Source organism: Triplophysa rosa, linkage group LG20 (genome assembly GCF_024868665.1).
Source record: "Triplophysa rosa linkage group LG20, Trosa_1v2, whole genome shotgun sequence".
NCBI lineage: Eukaryota > Metazoa > Chordata > Actinopteri > Cypriniformes > Nemacheilidae > Triplophysa > Triplophysa rosa.
The window spans coordinates 12,588,857-12,609,832 of NC_079909.1; the positions used below are offsets into that span (position 1 = coordinate 12,588,857).

The 20,976-nt window shown below is 39.0% G+C and overlaps 2 protein-coding genes across 2 annotated transcripts in view; one reads left to right on the forward strand and one right to left on the reverse strand.

Annotated features, from left to right (window-relative positions):
* Positions 1-20,976, forward strand: part of ovgp1 (oviductal glycoprotein 1) — a 116,918-nt gene that overhangs the window by 57,149 nt on the left and 38,793 nt on the right.
* sox12 (SRY-box transcription factor 12) lies at positions 1,693-7,630 on the reverse strand. The gene is made up of 2 exons (XM_057362615.1): positions 7,320-7,630; positions 1,693-7,164 (listed from the first exon to the last, which is right to left on the reverse strand). The coding sequence occupies exon 2, from the start codon at positions 7,069-7,071 to the stop codon at positions 6,028-6,030; it is 1,044 nt and encodes a 347-aa protein (XP_057218598.1). The 5' UTR covers positions 7,072-7,164; positions 7,320-7,630; the 3' UTR covers positions 1,693-6,027.

The following is a 20,976-nucleotide window of genomic DNA, read 5'->3' on the forward strand; positions in this document are numbered from 1 at the left end:
CACGATAGCTTCATTTGCATTTGCCACGGTGTGCCACATTATTCCAAACAGTACTCTGCTTAATTTTCAAATATAGTTTATAAGTAAGCTATTCGAAAGTTAATTTCCCTGGAGTATAAACACTGTGGCACATTCTAAACATTGTTATAAGTGTTTGGGAAAGTCATTATTTTTGCAAGATGTTTTACCATTTAAAACGTCAATATGTACACAAGTCTGTTATGTATATTTGAGATCATTATTAAATTAGCATTTATGCATTTGGCACATGCTTTATTGCAAAGTGACTTCATTTAAATTTAAGTTTGGTTTGCTGCCTCCCACTTGTGATGAAAATGACACACTTTCAAATTTAAGGTGTAGTATACAAGATACTAGCAATGACGATAACCATGATACCGTGAAATCAAGCACCCCCCCCCCCCCCCCCCCCCCAATACTGCGTGTCTTCACACATATTGTAATAATGTAAAATATTTAGCACTTATTTAAAATTTTGCCTTAAAGGGACATTTTTTATGTTTTTAGTTATCACGATAATATCGTCGTCACAGTTTTGCCCACGATCATCGTGTAGTGAAAATCTGATATTGTGCTTGTTGTCATTTGTTATTATATTGTGTAGCAGTGGCATGCAGCAGGCATGCAGTGATGTTCAGAAGGGGCACAAGGGGTAAAAGGGCATCATCTGTGGTCAGGACGAGTTAAATGGTGCCCTAAGCGTGTGTCACATAGACGTCTTTGCTGCTATTTAGTCATCCAATTAAATCAGAAAACTGACACAAATGAACTTATGTGTTTGTGATGTGTTTGCAGAGGTTTAAATGCTTTCTGCTTTATTCCAGCGTAATATGTAGGGACAACTTGGTAAGGCATTTGCCCTAGTTGTCTGAAAGCCTAACAACGCAAAATCAACTCGATCAGTTTGCGGTGGGACTATAAATGTAAATGGGGATTTTTGGGGGATATTCTTTATTTGATGATCGGTCGATTTGATTAGTGGCACAGAAATCCCACAGCTCAGCTTTAAGCCAATATATATGTCCTCTTTGGATGTTTTAAACCACCTTAATAGAATTGAAATCAGCACACTTTTTATCTTTCACTTGCTGCGTGAGGCTTACCGTAGCTTAGCTGGTAGAGCGTGGTGCTTGCAATGTCAAGGGTTTGATTCAAGAACACTAAATACTTGAAAGTTGCTTTGTCAATAAAAGCATCTATCAAATGCTTGAATGTAAATCTAGAAGTAGTTGTTGTGTTGATTGTTATCGCCAAAGCGTCTTCACATATGTCACATGGGCTGAGTCTGTGTGCACGTAAAGTTACAGGACGACTGCTATCTTTCATGCCTCTGTGCTCTGACCACAAGAACATCTGCATCCTTTCTGAAACTCGCGTCACAGGCAGAGTGGGAGAAACCCGCAGCGTGAAACACACATACATGAGAGGTCTGTGTCAAATACATGTTCGAATACTGTCAAGCACGTTCTGATGGCTTGACATGCTTAATCCACATTATAAATCATTTCCAAAAAGCAGTTTAACGTGCAAAGTCCATGTCATTCTTTTGACATATTATGTATGTTATTCAAACGCTCTGCACACTCATACAGAAAGACAGAAAGGTCAAGTGTCACCTCAAGCAGTTTATTGATGAGCGTGTCATTACAGTGATAGAGCCATCAAAATGAATTGTGCCTCATCTTATAGCTTGCTTCAGGATCTAACATACAGGAAGATAGCAGTGTTTTTCCCTTTTTAACTAAGCTAAAGAAGATTCTTTTGTATATGGAGAATTTTTTTGGTCACGCAAACTTTGTCATTCATTTTTCTTTCATCGCAGTGCGGTGGAAAAGCAGCAGAGGAAACAATTCAGTCATTATAGAGGTTAGAAGTACTGTTTCCTAAACAAAGAGATTGCAATCACGATGATAGCATCAATACCTCTATGTCAGTGTCATTGCTGCATGTATAGAATAACTTAAATGTCATTAAATTTGTTAACTTTGACGTTGAAAGAGATTTGAACACTTTGACATTGTTCACGCACATGACCGTGTGACGGTCAGAGCCGCACTGTTTGCTAATGACATTAGGCAGGTGTTCTGGCCAATCATGTGGAAGTAACGGAATTATTGTTTTAATGTCATTACGGGTAAGCACATCAAGCTTTCAGAAACCATCATTTACTATGGATCACAGCTATTGGCTGTTGACTTGACCATTATGAAAAGAAAGTGTTAAACTTACTGTATATGATTTGAAGTAAATTAAATGGAAAATGAACATTTCCTTTGGAAACACTATTCACTCAATACCAAATTCCCAGAAATTGTCATATAACTAAAAAAACCTGTAAACAGCGCTCTATTCCAAAATCTAGTGAGCTCCCTACCAAGGCAGCATTTTGAGGCATTGAGACGATCTCCCAAATACTTAATTTAGGCAAAAGTTCTAAGCCAGTTTCTCAGTGTCCTTTGCAGTGATAGCAATCCCTTAATGCACTTTAACTTTAACGTGCCAGATGATGGAATATAAAAGTTGATTGTATTGTTGATTATTAAATGTATTATTTATGTTGATTATTTTAGCCAATGTTTCAGTGTGTTATGCATGTTTATGTTTATTAATGGAGTATCACTTCAGTTGTTTAGCTGCATGGTAATGTCAAATTCTGTTGAAATTATTTGAGAGTTGAGTTTCCCTCTCCCATGCATAACACTATTTGTGTTGCTTGCTGAGTTCAGTCGCTTCAAAACAGTCAGTGTCTTGGAAGGCTGCGGCCTATGTAGACGGACCTCACTATAGGTTGTAGAACAGAGTTTACGTAAATGAAGCGACAAGGCCGTAGTTTGGTCACATATAATTTCTGTTTAAGAGTGTATTAGCTTGTTACCGAGAATCTCAAATCCTTGTCAAATTCAACGGGGATCACACATAAAAGATTGCTAATGTTACAGTTTGTATTAGATGAAATAGCACCACTGCTGAGAATATAAATTAGCTTTGGACCTGCAAAAGCAAGCAGTAAAGCTCATGATGAATGTATACTTAATTTTGTTTAACACTATTTTATTTGAAATCTTCTGCTAGATTCCTTATAGATCAGCTTTTTTATATAGAGCTGTTAAAATCTTCGGCCCATGTTGTGTCCAGCACTTCACTGGTTGCAGTTCATGGGGCTCTTGGTTATTTTGGCAGCCCGTTGACAGCAGGTTTCTGACAGACATGTATTGCTATGTGAAATCACATGCTTCACATATGACAGGTTTAGCAAAGCTGAGTCTGGCCTGTGTGAAATTAGCATTGTCCTTGGCTTTCAGTCTCACAGAATGCTATTCATTAATCGCCAGCCCAGAGTAGGAGGTGCAGACCAGATGGGTATTTTTACACCGCTTCAGTTATATACAGCTTTCTGCGTTTATCACTTTGACACTAATTTGCTTGAGCCCATCTGTGATGTGTCTACCCTATTTTCTCGTGCTTTTTCTAAAACGTTAAATATATAAATGACACGATCAGAATTGTAAGAGCTAAACAAAAACATGCTGACAGAGTGTAATTGTAAAATGCCCATTTTAGCACATTTAAATAAATGTTTTATTCACAGCTGAAAAATGCACCCAAAAGAAATATCATGTCATTTTAAAATATTTAATATTTCAAAAGGTACAACCTTGCAGATTGACCTTCGATGCTACATACAATTATTCTGCAGGTCATCTACAATAACGTACAATGGCCAAACGGAGTGCACAACTTAATAATGGCTGAATAGAAGCAGATCCACATAGGCTGATGTATTTTGTCCTGAGTCCGTTTTTTGACTGCTGGTGTTGGTTCAGTGTGTAACCTGTTACAGTTTTCAATAGTGTATGTATTGTATAGAGGTTTGATTGACATCTTAATGCAAAAAGTTGTCCCTGTGTGTGAACTTCAGGTGTGGCGATCAGATTCGGTCAGAATCTCTGAATATATCGCAGTCCTGAAATAATTTCCCTGATGATTGTTGGAGGCCCAAGCGTTTTGTTTAACCTATTTGCTAGCCTTGAAATGACACATGCAAACATCATTTTGGTTTTCCATAATAAAACGAACCTAATTGGATCACAAATTAATACTGTCCATCGCCTCGGCCTTACAGGAATGAAAATAACCAGTAACTTGAGATATCTTAAATGCCCTACAACTTTGAGCATTTAAAATGCCAGCCTTTTAGCCTTTCTTTTAAAGCACTAAATCATTCTGAACTGTACATATGCATTGAGGCAATTTTTTATGTTTTTGTGTTTGACGAAGAAGGCCTCCTGTTTCACAGACTGTTTCCCTTTCCTGTCCTCGCTCATGTTTATAGACATTTCACTTTTCATTTGAAATACAGATACCTGAATTGTGTGTAATTTCATCACATAATGTGGCATCACTTAACAGCATGTCCTAAAAACAAGTTGGTAAAACTAAGATTTTCTAAAGTAGAAAAATTAAGAACTAGCTCAGTCAACTCTTTACTACAGTAAGGAACACAGCAAGATGGAGACTAATTGTGCCTCTGTTGTCTTTGTCACAAAAGCAGTCATTTCGTGGTCCAAACAGTGTGGTTAAACCAAGAGCAAACAAACAGCAGGTCCTTTTCATTTTAGGTTCCCAACTTTCAGCTGCACAGCTTGACGCTGCATCTCCACCAGGCTTCAGGATTCGAGGAGGATTAACAGTTTTTGTAAGATATGAACTGCAGGGTTTGTTGTCTCTTCTGTTGGTGGGAAGTAAATAATGCCAGTCTCTGAAATTACTAAGAGCTTGTTGGTGGAAAAAAAGAGATGAATCCTGTTGAAAACCCAATGAGAAATCAGGCTGTCACCTCGCTTGACTTCAGATGGTTTCTCCAGGAGAGCGAGCGAGAGAGACACACAGATCATCACAGATGAATTACCTACGGGAGGCACTAGGACCTAGACAAACAATCCCTGAGAGAGTCAATGGGGGCCAGCTGGCAGACACAGATTTCTCACCCCGTTCGGGGCAGCTGCAGCCGGGCTGCAGACACAACGTGCAAACCGGTGCGTGAGGCCCCCCATGCCTGCCCACCCCCAGCAGACGCCCAGTGAGCGCAGGGTCCGACCCCTGCATAAAAGCTGCATGGACAGATGCACAGTTTCCTGAAAGAACCAATCCCAACCCCCATACCACAAACTCTCTGTCCACAGTTCAAACTGTTTAGGCACAACAGACACGCACACACACACCTGCACACAGGGCCGACGCAGAGCTGCCTTTAAATCACACGTTTTCCTCAAAGTCTGCGCCAATGGCGAGGCAATGAAAGTGCTATTACCTAATTAAAGAATATGAAATGAATTATGTGCTGCCATGAGTTTCTCCGCAAGGTTGCCGCATTACAGATGCTGTACCGTGTGACTTACAAGGGCTGCAGATTTTAATAAGCTTCTCATCAACGATTTTCACTCAACTTCCTTTCATCATTTGCACCCTTGGATTTTTTTATATTAATGCACCGGCAGATACAGTATATAAATTCGGAATCATTCATAGACGCTTCTTGGAGATTATTGAGATTTAGATGGAACACAACGGTATCAATGTTATGAGCTGTCGTGAAAACTACATGGCTAGATATTAAATGGATACAGATCTTCGTCTGGAACTGATCTGAGCTTTACTGCTGCCCATCAGATGCTCAGAGACATTAATGTTAGCTTTAAAACATTTATCAAGACAGCTCTTAAAACTTTGTTTCCTGTCACTGAAAATTACACCCAGCTGCCTCTCAAATGTCTTTCCAAAAAATGCTAAAACTGAACATTTTCCTCTCCCGTGCAGCCCTGCGTGTCTCTTAGCTAAACCAACAAGATCTGACATGCTTGGAACGGAAAAGCAATAGCACTTACGGAATTCATTGAGAAAAATAAACACATGGAAAAAGGAATCGTACAAGTACGACATGGACCAAATGTTTTCAAGACCTCTGATTTTTCGAATTGGCAGCTATGCAGGCAGTCACGTTACACTTCAGTAAGTGAACACTAGGTCTGAGATGCTGGGCACGAGCAAGTCTCCAGAAATCATTTCGTTCACCTCTGGAGTGCAGTAATCGGGAAAGTCGAAATGGGATCCTGAGTTAGCATGAAATGCTTCAAAGTCTTTGTCCAGAGTGGAGCAGTCCATAGGCATACTGTTAGATATGATATGCAAGAGTTCCTCATCCAGTTCTTCGTCTGAACAGGCCGAAGACACTAAAGAGGAGGAGCTGGTGGAGGTCGGCGTGGAGGATCTCCCTGAGGTCGACCCCCTTGGCTCGCACATCGGGGTCTTCGGGGCAGCCTGGCACTCTTTATGAGAAGGGAGACTCTGGATGTTGCTGGTTTGGGAGATGGCCACTTTCTCTCTGAGTTCAGGTACTGGTTGCTGGTCCTCAGAGGAGTTGGTAGCCTGCTGGTGACGGACAAAGTGACTTGACCGGTTGTGATCATCTTGTAGCACCCCTGGACTTAAGTCTAAGTTTACATCCATTGCGTCATCGTCGCTCTCGCTGTAGCTCTTGTATTTATTGCTGTTGAAGTTCATTTTATGCTTGCGGGGTTTGATTTTGAGCCCTTTGCCGGAGAGCCCAGGAGATCTTCCTGAATGGGGCTTGCTAAATTTCAGGGGAAGCTTCTCCCCAAGTTTCACAGGGGTGATGCACTTGCTCTTCTTCCTGGGACGGTATTTGTAGTCGGGATAATCGGCCATGTGCTTGAGACGCAACCTCTCTGCCTCTTTAATAAAGGGTATCTTTTCATAATCGGGAAGTTGCTTCCAACGTTTTCCAAGGCGCTTTGAAATCTCAGCGTTGTGCATGTCAGGCCACTGTTCCATGATCTTTCGTCTTTCAATCTGAGACCAGACCATAAATGCGTTCATCGGTCTCTTGATGTGCCCAGTAGGAGTTTTGCACCAGTTGGGGTCTTTGTTGGAGGGTACGTATCCAAACACCTCAGCGTCATCATCTGCCGCCCCTCTGGTGGAATTGCCGTCCATGACTGATGAGTATTTGTGGCTCCTGTGCTGAACCATGATGCAGCACTGGGAATCTATTCAGTAAGTTCCCTACGGTCACCCATGACTAGACAGTCTAAGATGCAGAACTCATCAATTCCTGCTCTGTTCCTTAAAGAAAAAAGAAAACGTCCTTATTCATCTTGAATGCAAAGTTGTGTGACCACTCTGTCCTTAAATATGTATTGTATAAATGAAGTCCTTTACAAATGGGACAGCACTATAACTCAAATTAATTATAAAATCGTATATAAAGAAGTACTCACTGTGCAAACAAAGAGAGTCCCTTTTGTGGTACAATGCAGAGTTCTTGCTCTCCTCACATCAGCATCCTCCGTGCTGTTGCAGTTGTGTTAGTAGTCAGTTGACAAAAAAGCTTACTCTCCAAAGCCTCCCGGCTGTTTTATCATTCTGTCCCGGGTAGGCTGTATGCAGACCCTCTCTCTCAGACGTGCTCTCTCTCACTCTGTCACTCTCTCTATCCCTGTCTGGCGTTTCTCCTCTCTGCTCCCTCTCTTTGTAGGGACGGCCCCCGTCTGCTGTTTTATAAACCCACACTGTAAACAGCTCAACCTTACCAGACACAGTCTCCTCCCCTTCCACCCACTGCTTTCAGCCGTGCAGCGTGTTTGAGTGCGTGTGGGTGTGTGTGACTGTCAGGAATGGGGGGGGTTGAAAGTTTCCATGCAGTGAGGCGCAGCTACGGTGCAGCAGATGGAAAGAGAGAGAGAGAGAGAGAGAGAGAGAGAGAGAGAGAGAGAGAGAGAGAGAGAGAGAGAGAGAGATGCTAACTAAAGAGGTGTTAATGCTACAAGCAAAAAACTTAAATAAGGAAAAGACCTTCATGCCAGATTGAAGTCTGCTGTGTGTAAACTCGTGTGATGGTACAGTAAGCACATTGCATACATGATTTCAGTGTTCTCATATTATATGTAAGTTTATGGGTGTTTGTAAGTTTTTGTATAATATTTAAGTATACTTAAAGGGATAGTTCACCCAAAAATGAAAATTCTGTCCTCATTTACTCACCCTCTTGTCATTTCAAACCTATATGACTTATTTTGCAGAGCACAAAGATATTTTGAAGAATGTTGCTAACCAAAAATGACGGTACTCTTTGACTTGCATTGGTTTTGTGTCCTTACAAGAGAAGTAAATGGGCACCGCTGTTGTTTGGTAACCAACATTCTCTTTTTTTGTGTGTTGTGCGGAAGTAAGAAAGTCATAAACGTTTGAAATGACTAGAGGGTCATTTCAATTTTCATTGTAGACTGAACTCTTCATTTAATATATAAAGAATTAGCAAAATTGTGTTTCAAGTTGTTTTTGATGTAATGTAGCATGTCACATCAACTACCCTTTTCTATTAATGAAAAAATACGTATTAAAATGTTATGGAACATTATAGATGATCATGATAGATTGATAGCTAAGTGGACAAACAGATATATTACACCCAATCCATATTTCTCGTCATCTTGGACATTGATGCAGTGGGCACTCTCTCTGTCAAGCGCCTTTCACATTCATTTCTCCAAGGGTTGAAAATAAAACAAATGTAAATGAAGGTCCCTAGGGTGTACAGATAGCATCTAATAAGCCCGGCTATTATGAACATTAAATAAAAAGATCTTAAAGCATATGCTATGACATCATTACATCTGTCCACAAAATTGATGATTAGAATGAGCCATCATTATCTAAATAGATACAGCCACTAATGCTTCAGTGAAATATGTCAGCAGATCCATATGGCCGGCGTCACCGCATCAATACGCCGTTGCATCGATACCTGCTGAAATGCCCCAAAACAGTTAATTAAAGCAGACTGTCACTAAAGTGCCAATAATGGTAATATACATTTAGTAATCAATGAGGGGAGGTCATCAGAACCCAAGGCCTGAACTGCAAGCTTGCATTTCTCTGGGTATTTTCACATAATGGCCAACAGTCCAAAATCTCATCTGCCAAATTATATATTCCCCATACAGTCATGCATCAGTTGACCCATGTATTTCTGATGTAAGTGTGCGGGCCAGGTTGTCTTCTCTTCCTGATCTCTGAATCAGCAAAAATAATAAAATCCAATTACAGATATGTTTGCATGCTCTATTGTGTCGAGTTCGTAGTGAGCGTAAGTACATCAAGGCTCTGTGTCCTTCAGCACTTAACGTAATGATCTCGGCAGCGTCATGGTGTGTCAGACACGTTCGTTTGACAGATAAAATTGACATTAGCCTGACACTAGAGAGGGAGTGTAGGGTGGGGCTTATTGGGGTGAGTGTTAAAAGAAAATAAGACAACAACACTATCACCCACCGACCCAGTTCAGATCCTGGCCAAATCCCTGGCTAGACCTAGACACATCATCTAATTACTGAACGGGCAGAAAAGGGAGGATTGGACCCCCTGAGCAGGATGAGTGTCTGTCTGGCTGATAAGGACGGGGCCTCCTCCTCTTCCGTACCCAGCCTGGGCGAGCATTAGAGCAGGGCATAGATCATCTTTCAGGGATTATGGGGCAAAGGGAGGGGGGCATTGCTTGATCTCACTGCTGTTCCAGTTTCTGAAAAAGATGAGAGCAGTGATGCCACTGTAGTGCTGAAGAAACATTGGACATGGCATGGTTTTAAACTGTCCTGTCATTTAAAAAAAGTCTTGTAAAAAATATCTAATCTAAGGGTACGTTTACACGAAAGATGAAAAAGTGCATTTTTTAAATGTTTCACATGGACCACTATATTGTTAAGATGATTTTTTATTGGCATTGTTCTGAGAAAATGACTAAAACACTGTATTGTGTTGTATTGTGCATGCCAGGCAAGTGGTTGGCATTGTCACTTTGTAAAAAAAACACGTAATATGGATGTGCATGTCTTCACTGTTTTCACAATTTTCCTGTTTTTGTAGTTCATGCTGAAACGATAACGGCATTGTTTTACAAAACTTGCACTTTGAAACCCTATTTCAAAAGTTTGTGTTTTCAGGTACTCAAAACGTAGCTGTCGTGTAAATGAACGGCTAAACACCTAAAACATTTCCTGTCTTTAGTTTCTATCAGCCACTGTGTCCAGTAGGCAAAAAAATCACACCAAGTTCTTACAAAATATCTCAACATAATGACAGAAAATTTGAATGTTTTTACATAAATTCACTCTGATTTCTGTCAACCTTTTCTTGCTTTGTGTACAGTATGTTTACATTTATAAAAACATTTGAGCATGTTTTGTCTTTTATGTCTGAGCTGTATGATTGGCATTAACTACTGATGGCATTGATTGATTAACTACTGGCCCATTGTCATACTCCTCCATGGTCAAGGGTGGCTGTGCAGAAAAGTTTGTGTTTGTTTGTTTGTTGTGTTTGTGTTTGTTTTGGCACATAGGAGATTGTAGATTACATGCACTGGTAGACACAACTCTGACTTTAGCTTCTCCAACCCCCCTTCTTGTTTTTTCTGCGCAGGTGACCTTTGACCCATGTCAGACAGAAGCAAAAGAAACGAACGTGAACGCTCCCATCCCAGACTACAACCTCTGACCTGTTTAAGGCTCCTCCACCCCCACGTACCATTTTAGCCAACCATTTCTGTGGAGAGAAACTTGGTCTGAACTCAAACAGAGATTAGTGAGTGTGTAAATCTAATCTCCCTAGAGGAGAAAAGATAAATATTCCAGATTTCCCCCAGATTAATATCACACTCATATATCAAACAAACTCATATATCAGTTTCTCATCTGGTTATAGAAAGTTTTCTGCATGATACTTGGTTAAACGGTCATATGCTGTGATGCATGCAGACAACAGATTCATACTTGAAGTGTAGCTTCAGTGTTATTTCTTTCTAACCGTACAGTTGTCAACCTGTTTGTACCTTCAGAAACTGTTAGGGATAGTTTACACAAACATAAAAAACAAGACATTACCTCAAACTCACGTGACTTTTTTCTTCCATCTAGACTAATTTCCAAGAATACACTGTTTTTTTAAACAATAAAAGTGAATCTGTGGATCTTCTCCTTTTATGTTTTATACGAGTTTTTTTTTCCATTTCATTTGGAGATGTTTAGCAACAACCTTTGCTTTGCTTTTAATTATTCCCCTCAAAGGACCAAACGCTGATATAAGCATGACTCGACCCCCTCAAAGTGGAAGGTCATCGTGAAGATACTCGCTCTTCGACTGCTGACCTAGCTCTGTCCAATAAGAGGGCGGGCTTGTGAGGGTCATGTTTCTCTCGGGGGTCACTGTCTAAGTGGTGCGATAGAATTAGATAAATAAAGGGGACTCAGACCGTGTGCATTGGCAGTGACAGGCCAGGGCCTTAAAAGGTTGCATCTGAGCACTTTATACGATCAAGTCCCCCTCATGAACTCATATCTCATCATAGCCCACCCTCTCTGTTTTCTTATTCATGAGAGAAGGTCTGGGATTCTGGCATGTATACTAATATAAAATACACACATGCTTAGTACATGCTTAGTTTTGAGATGGCTTGGAAGCATACTAGCAAATTTGTATATTTGTAAGGTTCCAGTTGTGGATGAAATTAATGAATTCTTTCTGTGTGTTAGACCTAGGTGTACAATATGCAGTATAATACACTTAAATGTGTTAAAAGTGCTCTTTTTTTTACGCACTAATTTTCTGCTTAATATACAAAAAAGGGTTTAGTACATGTTCCGCATTTATTTGACTAACCAATAACTGTCTATGTTTTGTGTATATAAAAAAACGTGTTGTTCATTCTCTCCCGTGCTTACTCCAGCTTTAACCCTCCTAGCATGGCCTTGTAAACTAACGGTACTGTTTAGCGTGTTGACAAAATGTTTATATGCTCTCCTACTTGTAAGTCGCTTTGAATAAAAAGTTTGTCAAATTAATAAATGTAAATAAATGTAGTACTTCTTCGGATAAACTTAAGAAGATTTAAGTGTACTCAACTGTGCAATTTTGAGATACCATGAATAAGAAGTACAAAAACGATATATATTTTGTATTTTAAGTATAAAAATGTATGTTTGACGATACAACATTACTTAAATCAAGTGAAGTTATCAGGTACCCTGATGAAATATTTCTTGAGAAATATTTCTCAAAGTACTTTATATGCAAGTATAAAAAAAAAGTACTGATCTATTAAGCCTACAGTTTATTATGCCTAGCATTTTGCTGTGGTTCATCTGCTCAAACTACTTAAAATGAAAGAGGTCTTGCAGAATGCTGCAAAAACCCTGAATGGTCAGAGCAAAGATAGATTACAGCTCGGCCTGATATAAACATGAGATATTATGAGTAGTCGACTAGTCAGTTATTACAGACATTTGAGTGGATGTAAACATTAAACATTTATGATTTGGAAAAAACTTCTTGTTAAATGCCCAACACTTTAGAACTTTAAAGTCCTGGTGAAATAAAAAGTAACAATTCCTATTTATTCATGGAATATTGCAGTGTTTGTTATAATTAGCTTGTATATATAATAATTAGTTATAATAATCGGTGTGGTTCATTTACTTTTTAAAATGCATGTGCCCTCATAATCTTTAATCAAAATCTGAAAATGCACTTCCACCCTTTAGTGGCTATCCGTCTCAGATGACGTCCGTTAGACGACATGGGCAGGGCAGAGCCGTTAACTCCTCCCCTTCAACTGTCAGTCTGCTGCTAGTTTCATTTCAAAACACAACACCTGTTTTTATACATCCAATCGAATTGCAATGGAAAACACAAGCCACGGACACTATTTTTCTCTCAGAAATGCGTCAGAATACGGAAGTAAAAAAAGATTGCAACTTCCGGTTCACGGGGACTTTAAACTTTCAATATCAATTAAACCACACGAGTTACCATTTTTATTGTGTGACTTCATGTGTGTAAAACATGTTAGGCATAAAATATATTATTAATAGCTTGTGTAGCCTTTGGCATTAGATAGCATAGCGTTTTCCATAACACAGATTATACATTTAAAATACACAAACCATATATTGTTGTAATTGTCTGTTTATGGGCTGCATCTTCCATCTGTCAAATTGTAATTAGCTGTGTTCAGAGATAATGTGGGTGTTGATTTCTGGAAATCTCCCAAAGTGGCTATAATAGTATGAAAGCAGAGTCGTACACATTCTGCTCACAAGATTCACCCACACATCATGAAAGGGTTTTACCGCTGAAACAGACTCAAGAAATGAGAAAGGAATGTAGCAGATTAAATTGTAAGATAGCATGCTTTGAAATGGAGTGAAGTTTCCATAAAAAACGAAAGGACTCTTTGGTACAGTAATGAAATAAAAAATACTTGATAATGCTGTATTACCGACCGCTTCTTTTTTTGTGGGGGCGGGTTCATATGAGAAACCAGACAGAAAATGGAGGTCGATGACAAAGTGAGTAGAATATGTAGAGTTTACATTACACAGTGTCCTTTAACAAATCACAAATCTGGCTTTGACATTGTCAGAGGAGGGCAAGCCATAGAAAGTGGGCTTTGGAGTGAAGGGCAGGACAGGGTACATGTTGTTCTGCATGATCCAGACTCCCCAACTCCATCATTATGAACATAACACTCCTGACATTTATATTATCTTCCCGTCTGGGTCTCAGGCACTGAACATCTGAATTCACTGGACTCTCTTTTTTTCAGACACCATAAGCATTTTTATCCTCATTGTCTTCTCAATTAGCCTGTGATGGATATTCAAGATAAATATACTTTTCATAGTCGAGAGGAAAAGCAAGTAAATCAAAGCAGCAGACAGGATTTGTGGATTATTAACAACTGATGTAACTCACTGGTTCAGTTGAGTAGTTTGGAGAAAAATGTTTCTCGTGGCCAAGGAGATTTTCTCCATGACATCTGTCTGTTCATAGCCAATGAAAATAATCTGTGTAATATCAGCAGGAAATTTGTTTTTCCTTAGAAACAATCTGTTCCAGATGAGCAACATGCTGCAAGATACAACCTGTATTGCTTTCTAATGTCATTTTATGTCAAAGGCTAAATTGTGTCTGTGTTAATTCACCCTCTGTCTCTTCATCATTATTTCCATCATTGCTGTAGTAAACTACAGTTCTCATGTGCAGAGAGCAAATGAGGCCGTTGTCTTTCTCCGAGCCCTATTAATACTGTAAATCTGCCTGGTTCTTGGCAGCGAAAGACTCCTTGATGACAGATCAAAGAATCTCTCATGGCTTAAAAGATATTTGCGTTAAAGATGGATGTATAGAATAACTTCTTTGTCTTGGACTGCCACATTAATAAATCTGAAGAGTTTTATGAGATTCTTTTAGACCGAGAGTCCTTAACCAAACAAAAATTGAACCAAAACAGGAAGTTATGTTAGCGAAGTATACAATATAGGGGCCGGTTGCATAAACTGCTAAGACTAGTCTTACAAGTTAGTCACCTAATTCTTTTCTTCAAGACTTGTCATAACTTCTTGAAGTCAGTTACATAAAAAGGTAGATTGGTCTAATTTAAATATGAAAAGTAAGACTGATTAGTCCTAACTAAATGCTAGTCTGTGAGAATAGTTGTTTAGACAGTCTTGACTTAGCGGCTATGTTTATGCAACTGGCCTCAGGTGATGCTTATTTACTGTGTAAATTAGGATTATTTTACTATTAATTGGTCAGAAAATATAAAGGGATTTTTCACCCAAATTAAAACTTCTTTCATCATTCACTGACCCTTATGTCCTTCCAAATCTGCATGATTTTACTTAGTTTTTGTTATTATCTTTTATTTCTTGTGTTTATGGCATCCTCTGTTTAGCTGCCTGTGAGCACTACGATATTATTTGTCGTAAAAGTGGGGAAGTGCAGCCTCTTCGGAACCTTCTGCACCTGTACTGCCTCGCTTTCTTGATCTCTTTCCAAAAAGCCAAATGAGCCACAGCACGTTTCTCGCTTGGCCTACAGAAGTTCCCCCTGAGCCGGGTTCAGCATGCATCCTTTTCTGCTGATGTGTGACATCTGGTTTCACGGGAGTGTTTTATTTGCTAAAGACTCCTCTGTACCTCGGCCTCCGGCACTGTGCTTGATGCTGAGGGTTGAATTATGGGATGCTGTTTGTAAAGTCTGTGGTAGAATGCAGCTTTTTCTTTTGTTTCAAGCTGCAGTAGTGTTTTTGATTTAATGCTGCAAGTATCACTGCGGAGCAGAATGAAGATGATATCATGGTTTCATCATTACATTTCAAATGTATATTACCCAACAGACTGAATTGGGTCAGTGAAGCATGGCATTTCATAACAAAAAGTACAAAGTAATAGGGTTTAGTTTAAACTGCATGGTTTATTTATGCAATGCATTCTGGGAATTTTCAAACCCAGTAGCCAATTTGAAATTGTTTGCGCGACTCTCTTATGTTAGGCTAGTTTTAGCATGATGCGTTTTGTTTTGCGGGATAAAATTTGTTTTATATACTAAGGCTGTCAACGTTAACGCATTAACTGTGCGTTCACAATGCCAGCGACTCTGTCGCTAGGTGTCGCTACGAGGTCATTAGAAGGCGTTCCTAGCTTTGGTTGCGCTTGTAACATCTATTAACAAACTCTGACGAGATACAGATGACGTGAGCTCCGATGCTTTACTCCTAGTAGTCGCTCCCGAAAGTCGCTCATCATTTGCATAAAGTTGAGCAAATCTGAACTTTGTCGCGTCGCTAAACATGCCCACTTCCTGTCGCCAACGGTCACTGTCGCACGTGTCGCCGGAAGTCACCAGCTCTTCATTGAAATGAATGGAATCATGTCGCTGGGTGTCGCTGGCGGTCTGAACGGGGGGTTAGAGGGGCCGTGTTCTTAAACATGCTGATCAAAGAACAAAAGAAAAGAAGAAATCAATGTGATTTTGTAGCTTTAATGAGGATTCTTCTGCTCATGTATTTAGCAGAAAAGACGGTAAAGTGTTTGAGAACTTTATTTATTTTCTGTATATTTTGTTAGTGTGCGATTAATCGCTATTAAAATTTTGTATCTATTGACAGCCCTATTATATACATACACTCTCTTGCTCCCTCTACTTATAAAACTCGTGTCTCACTTTTGGATAGCTGCCTTTAATGTTCTGGTTCCATTGAGTTCGTCTGTATCTCAACACATTAAAATCCAGCACCAGCCCTGACAGCAAAATCACAGTCTCTCCCATCAAACACCATTACATGTGAAATGGCAGCCGCAAGGGGAAAGGGGGGCAATTTACTGCAGTTTAAATGCAAGACACAGTCTCAGCTATTGGGGTTTTTCTTCCTCTGACCTTTCTGGGAAGGTCTAATAGGGACAGACAGCAGTTTCAGACTGCGCTATAAGTAAGTAGATGGTAATGATGATAACTTCAGACTGAGAGTGATGAGGATGGAAAACAGCCAGTGATCACCTTGGTTGAACCTGCAGGGACTGAATCAAATGCGGATGGTGAGATCCTGTGGATTTATTTGATGAATGGGTTCAATATGTTTACCAGATAGCCAAATCGAAGACCTGTTAAAAACCACTTACATCACCATGATTACACCAATCACACCAATTGCTAGTAGCATAGTAGAATAAGTATATTGTTATTGGAAAATTACTTTAATGTGTCTCACTAGTGAGAACTTCCTATTCATATGGCCTATAGGCGGAATAGGTTAATTTTCTTTCTAAATTATAGGGAAAATGTATTGAATTGGGTGGTAGTTGATAAATAAACTGTGTGTCCTACGGTGTGACAGCTAACAGGTAGAAAAACTTTTAACAATATAAAATATTATATTATTAATATTTATAATAAAATGTATTTTTATAAGAGAAATGTATCTTTATTGTTAGTTAGCTAGTTAGTTATTTACCTCTACATTTAGTCATTTAGCAGACGCTTTCATCCAAAGTGACTTACAGAGAGTTTAAGGAGCAATAAGCGATGTGTCATACAGGAGCAATAATACAATAGGTGCTAATACAAAGTTACTAGTTTTAACAAAAGCTAGACCACTACCTGTTGAGAGAAAGAGAGAGGGTTAGTGTTTTTTTTTTTTCATTTTGCTGTCAAGTATTCACAGAAGAGATGGTTTAGAAGTAGTTGTTTGAATGTTGTGAGAGATGTGGTTGACCGGAGCGAGTTAGGAAGAATGTTCCATCAGGAAGGAGTTTTGAGAATGAGCGGGAAAGCGATTTACTGCCCTTATGAGAAGGAATTACAAGACGCTGCTGGTTTGCTGAACGCAGGGTTCTTGATGGGGTGTAGGAGGGTGTGAAAGTAACTTGTAGTTTTCTAAATTTTTGCTGTCACACCTATAGGCTACATGTACACATTTATTTTCCAACTACCCATGTATATTTTAAAGCATTATAACCTATTTTTATCAGCCAAAATATTAAATCACAAAGTTAATGCAAAGATATGTATTTAAAGAGTTCATTTGCAAAAATAGATCACTTTTATTGTGCATTCCAGTTAATATCAATCAAACTGCCGTTGGGTTGTTTTGATTAAGAAATAATAACTCAAACAAATACAGCTAACTAAACATGAATAGAAACATGATAATAACACAATAAAAAAATGTTTTTAAAAATGGAATTATCTGTTTTTGCAAATAAACTCTTCAACATTCCACATTCGACCGCTCCAGACGTCAGTGTGATTTCACAGTTTCCAAAATGCCACAACATTGCACAGCCTCTGTTTGTAAAAAAAACACCATGATTAAAATTTCCATAGAAATATAGGACAACTTTTCAAAGGTGTACTATATTGGTATAGGCTATGTATGCTTTTTGATATGTATTAACTGTATATGTTTTTAAACTACGGTAATTTGTAGTGTTGTGTTAGCTAATGCTAACTAATGGTTAGTTTAGCAATAATAATATTTGGGTCTACGCAACAGCACATAACATTATTTTGATATTCATGCATGTGTATAACTATGGTTGCAGATGCAGTCAGTTTGCTCTCGAGTGTTTACGGACCGGCTTTGACTGTTGCGTTATGGCAGATGACTTGCACGTAGTTCCATGTAGTCATTTGCTGATGAGTCATCTATGTATATTTATCTATGGTGTAGAATGTATAGATCTTGACAGGCGTTCTAACTCTGTGTAAGCTCTGCATGTGCAAACTCCATGTGGTTACGTATCATAACCATATTACCAAGACTAGGATTTGACAGCTTCTCACATCTTGTGTCATCAAGGTGATATAGGGTTATTTTAGAACTCCATAATAGCACTTATAAAGGTTTCATAATCACAGCTCAGAACAGCTGATGCAAGAAAGAGTAAATCATCATCTCTGTTTTATGTCTGTCGGTCTTCTTGCAGTATAACCCGCGCATGGCAGGTGCACAGTCTCTGCAGTATTAGATGGATTGTCTGTTGAACAGTGATTTATTACACCCTCAGACACGGAAATACCAATTAATGGACGTACAATATATGTGCCAGACACGCTGGTATGAAATCCTTTCAAATCTTGCATGATCATGAAATTAATTTGACTTGCCTTGACATGTGTATCTCTAAATACCTGCGGTATACACCCTAATCTCTATGGCTATCTCAAGGGAACTGCATTTTAATTTCATGGGCATAATGCTAATTTTCAAAGTAGGATGTGGCAGCCAGGGAGGATGGGTGGAGGGGGACCGAAACAGCCGTGTTTAATCACACCCTCCTTTTTTCTGATGGCCAAGTTATTTAAATGCTGCTCTTTAGTATGCGTATTTTAGTAACTGTTAAAGAAAGAGAAAAGATTTGTGAATTATCAATCTTTTAAAGCTGCCCATGGATAATTTCACCATTGTGAATTTATGATTGACACTTTATGATTTTTTTATTTTTGTGAAATCACTGACAAAAATGATTAAAGTAAGAACCCCACCAGTATGTGCTTACAACCACTGATAATATGTTACCATTTAAAGCACATATTTACTTAAAATGATCCTAAAAATGCATTCTTCAAGATTATTCTCAATTGTTAGCCAGCACAGAAATCACCCCGCTAGGATACAGACTGTCTCTCTGTATCTCCTGGAATCAGCTCATTTGAAATTATTATGAATTCAGAACCATCAAACAACAAAACAAAGTGGACAGTTCTGACAACCGGCAGCCGTGGCGTCTTCAGAGCTGGCTGAGATGTCGCTTTGATGCCACTATTGTAAACATCTGTTTGGTCTCATGGGAAACTAAGCTTCAGCGGTGCACTCCTCCAGAGGAATTAGACCTTCCCGCCCATTGTTTTCTTGGAAACAGAGCATTAATTATTTATCAGCGCTTCTATTGCAAGTATTTGATGTGCCGTCCAATCTTAATAATAAAAAGTAGAAAATGTGGCCTGGTGTGAACTGGATCTGAATGAAGAGTGAAGGTCAGGGAAATCTGAGAAAGTACGACAGCTAGTCATCTCAGATTTTACTTGCGTGAAAATTTCTCAGGGTTCAGTTGTTTATTTTTTAATGTTTGTTTTGTCCAGAAATTAAACGGTTCATTACAAACATGCATGTGAATATATAACAAAATATGCACCAATGTTTAGTGGCCCAATAGTGGGAAAATTGTATACACACGATATGGGGTCAGTTGTCACTTTTGAGCATGTCATTAGATGACCTACTATAGACATTTTAAATGTAAACAGATATACATATATTACTGTATATTACATAAAAATTAAGAGACCGTTTAAAATTATTTCCATTTTTCAGAATTTATGGGTTTGGGTAAAATTATCTTTTTTTATTCTGTGAACTACTAACAATATTTCTCCCAAATTTTAAATAAAAATATTGTTTCTATTTGCATTTATTTGCAGAAAAGAACACTGGAGAAACAGGTCAAAATAACAGAGATGATGTTCTGTATTTTTTCAGACCTCAAATACTGCAAAGTTTAAGCAATACAACAGTAAGTATTTAGGAAAATTATTTTTTTATGTGATAACCTCAACCTATAACTTCTTTTAATCACAGTTTTCATGTGTCTTGTCATGCTGTCAGTCTTTCACATTGCTGTTGGATGACTTTGTCACTCCTGTTGTGACAGGAGTTGCATTGTGCTTGGTTGATCTCAAATACAGTGGGTTTGAAAACCTTGCACTGTTTATGTTCTGTGCCAAGACATAATATGCCATGTAGTAAGAGGAGGAGGCCGGACCACTTAGTGGAATGCCATTTGAGAATCTCTTGTTCTGCCTTGCAGGTTTGTAAGATTATCCCACCTCTCTCTCTCAACAGAATACTTTAAAGGATTATTTTCATAGGATTCTTTGAAAATTCTTCCCTCCACCAGAACACCAGCTGTTTGTTAAAGGATTATTTTCATAGGATTCTTTGAAAATTCTTCCCTCCACCAGAACACCAGCTGTTTGTTGATGCAGTGCCCTAATCAGTACAGAAACACATGACTGCCGTGGGCTCTGAAACAGCACCAAGCAGCTCAATCAACACTCTCACACATTCATACAATCACAATGCACTGCCATCATTTTAACTGTATTTTCTTGGATGTTCTTAATGAAAATAGGACCAAAGACAACAGCTAAGACATAAGCACAAAACATGTTCAGGTTTTGTGACATTCATACACTTGACATGTTTTAAAGGTCTATAGTGGGATTTTTAGCCTCCAGTAGCGGAGAGTTTAAGAATTGTATCCAATCTCTCAGTCCTCCGCTGACCCCTCCCATTCAAAACACGACGGTGGCCACCACAGTCCAAAAAGATGTCGTCGGCTGAGACAGCGTGTCTTCTCATGTTGATGCAGGGAAGCAGGCACGTGCACAGATAGGGCTCAACCTGTGAAGAGCACATGCCCTTTTTGCCCTTACACTCTGAAGTGCCCTTTTACGGTGGTGTTTTTTCATTAAATCAATGCTATCGGTCACCCTTTACGTCTGTCTGCATGTTTTACAAATATCTAGCCAATGAAAGGT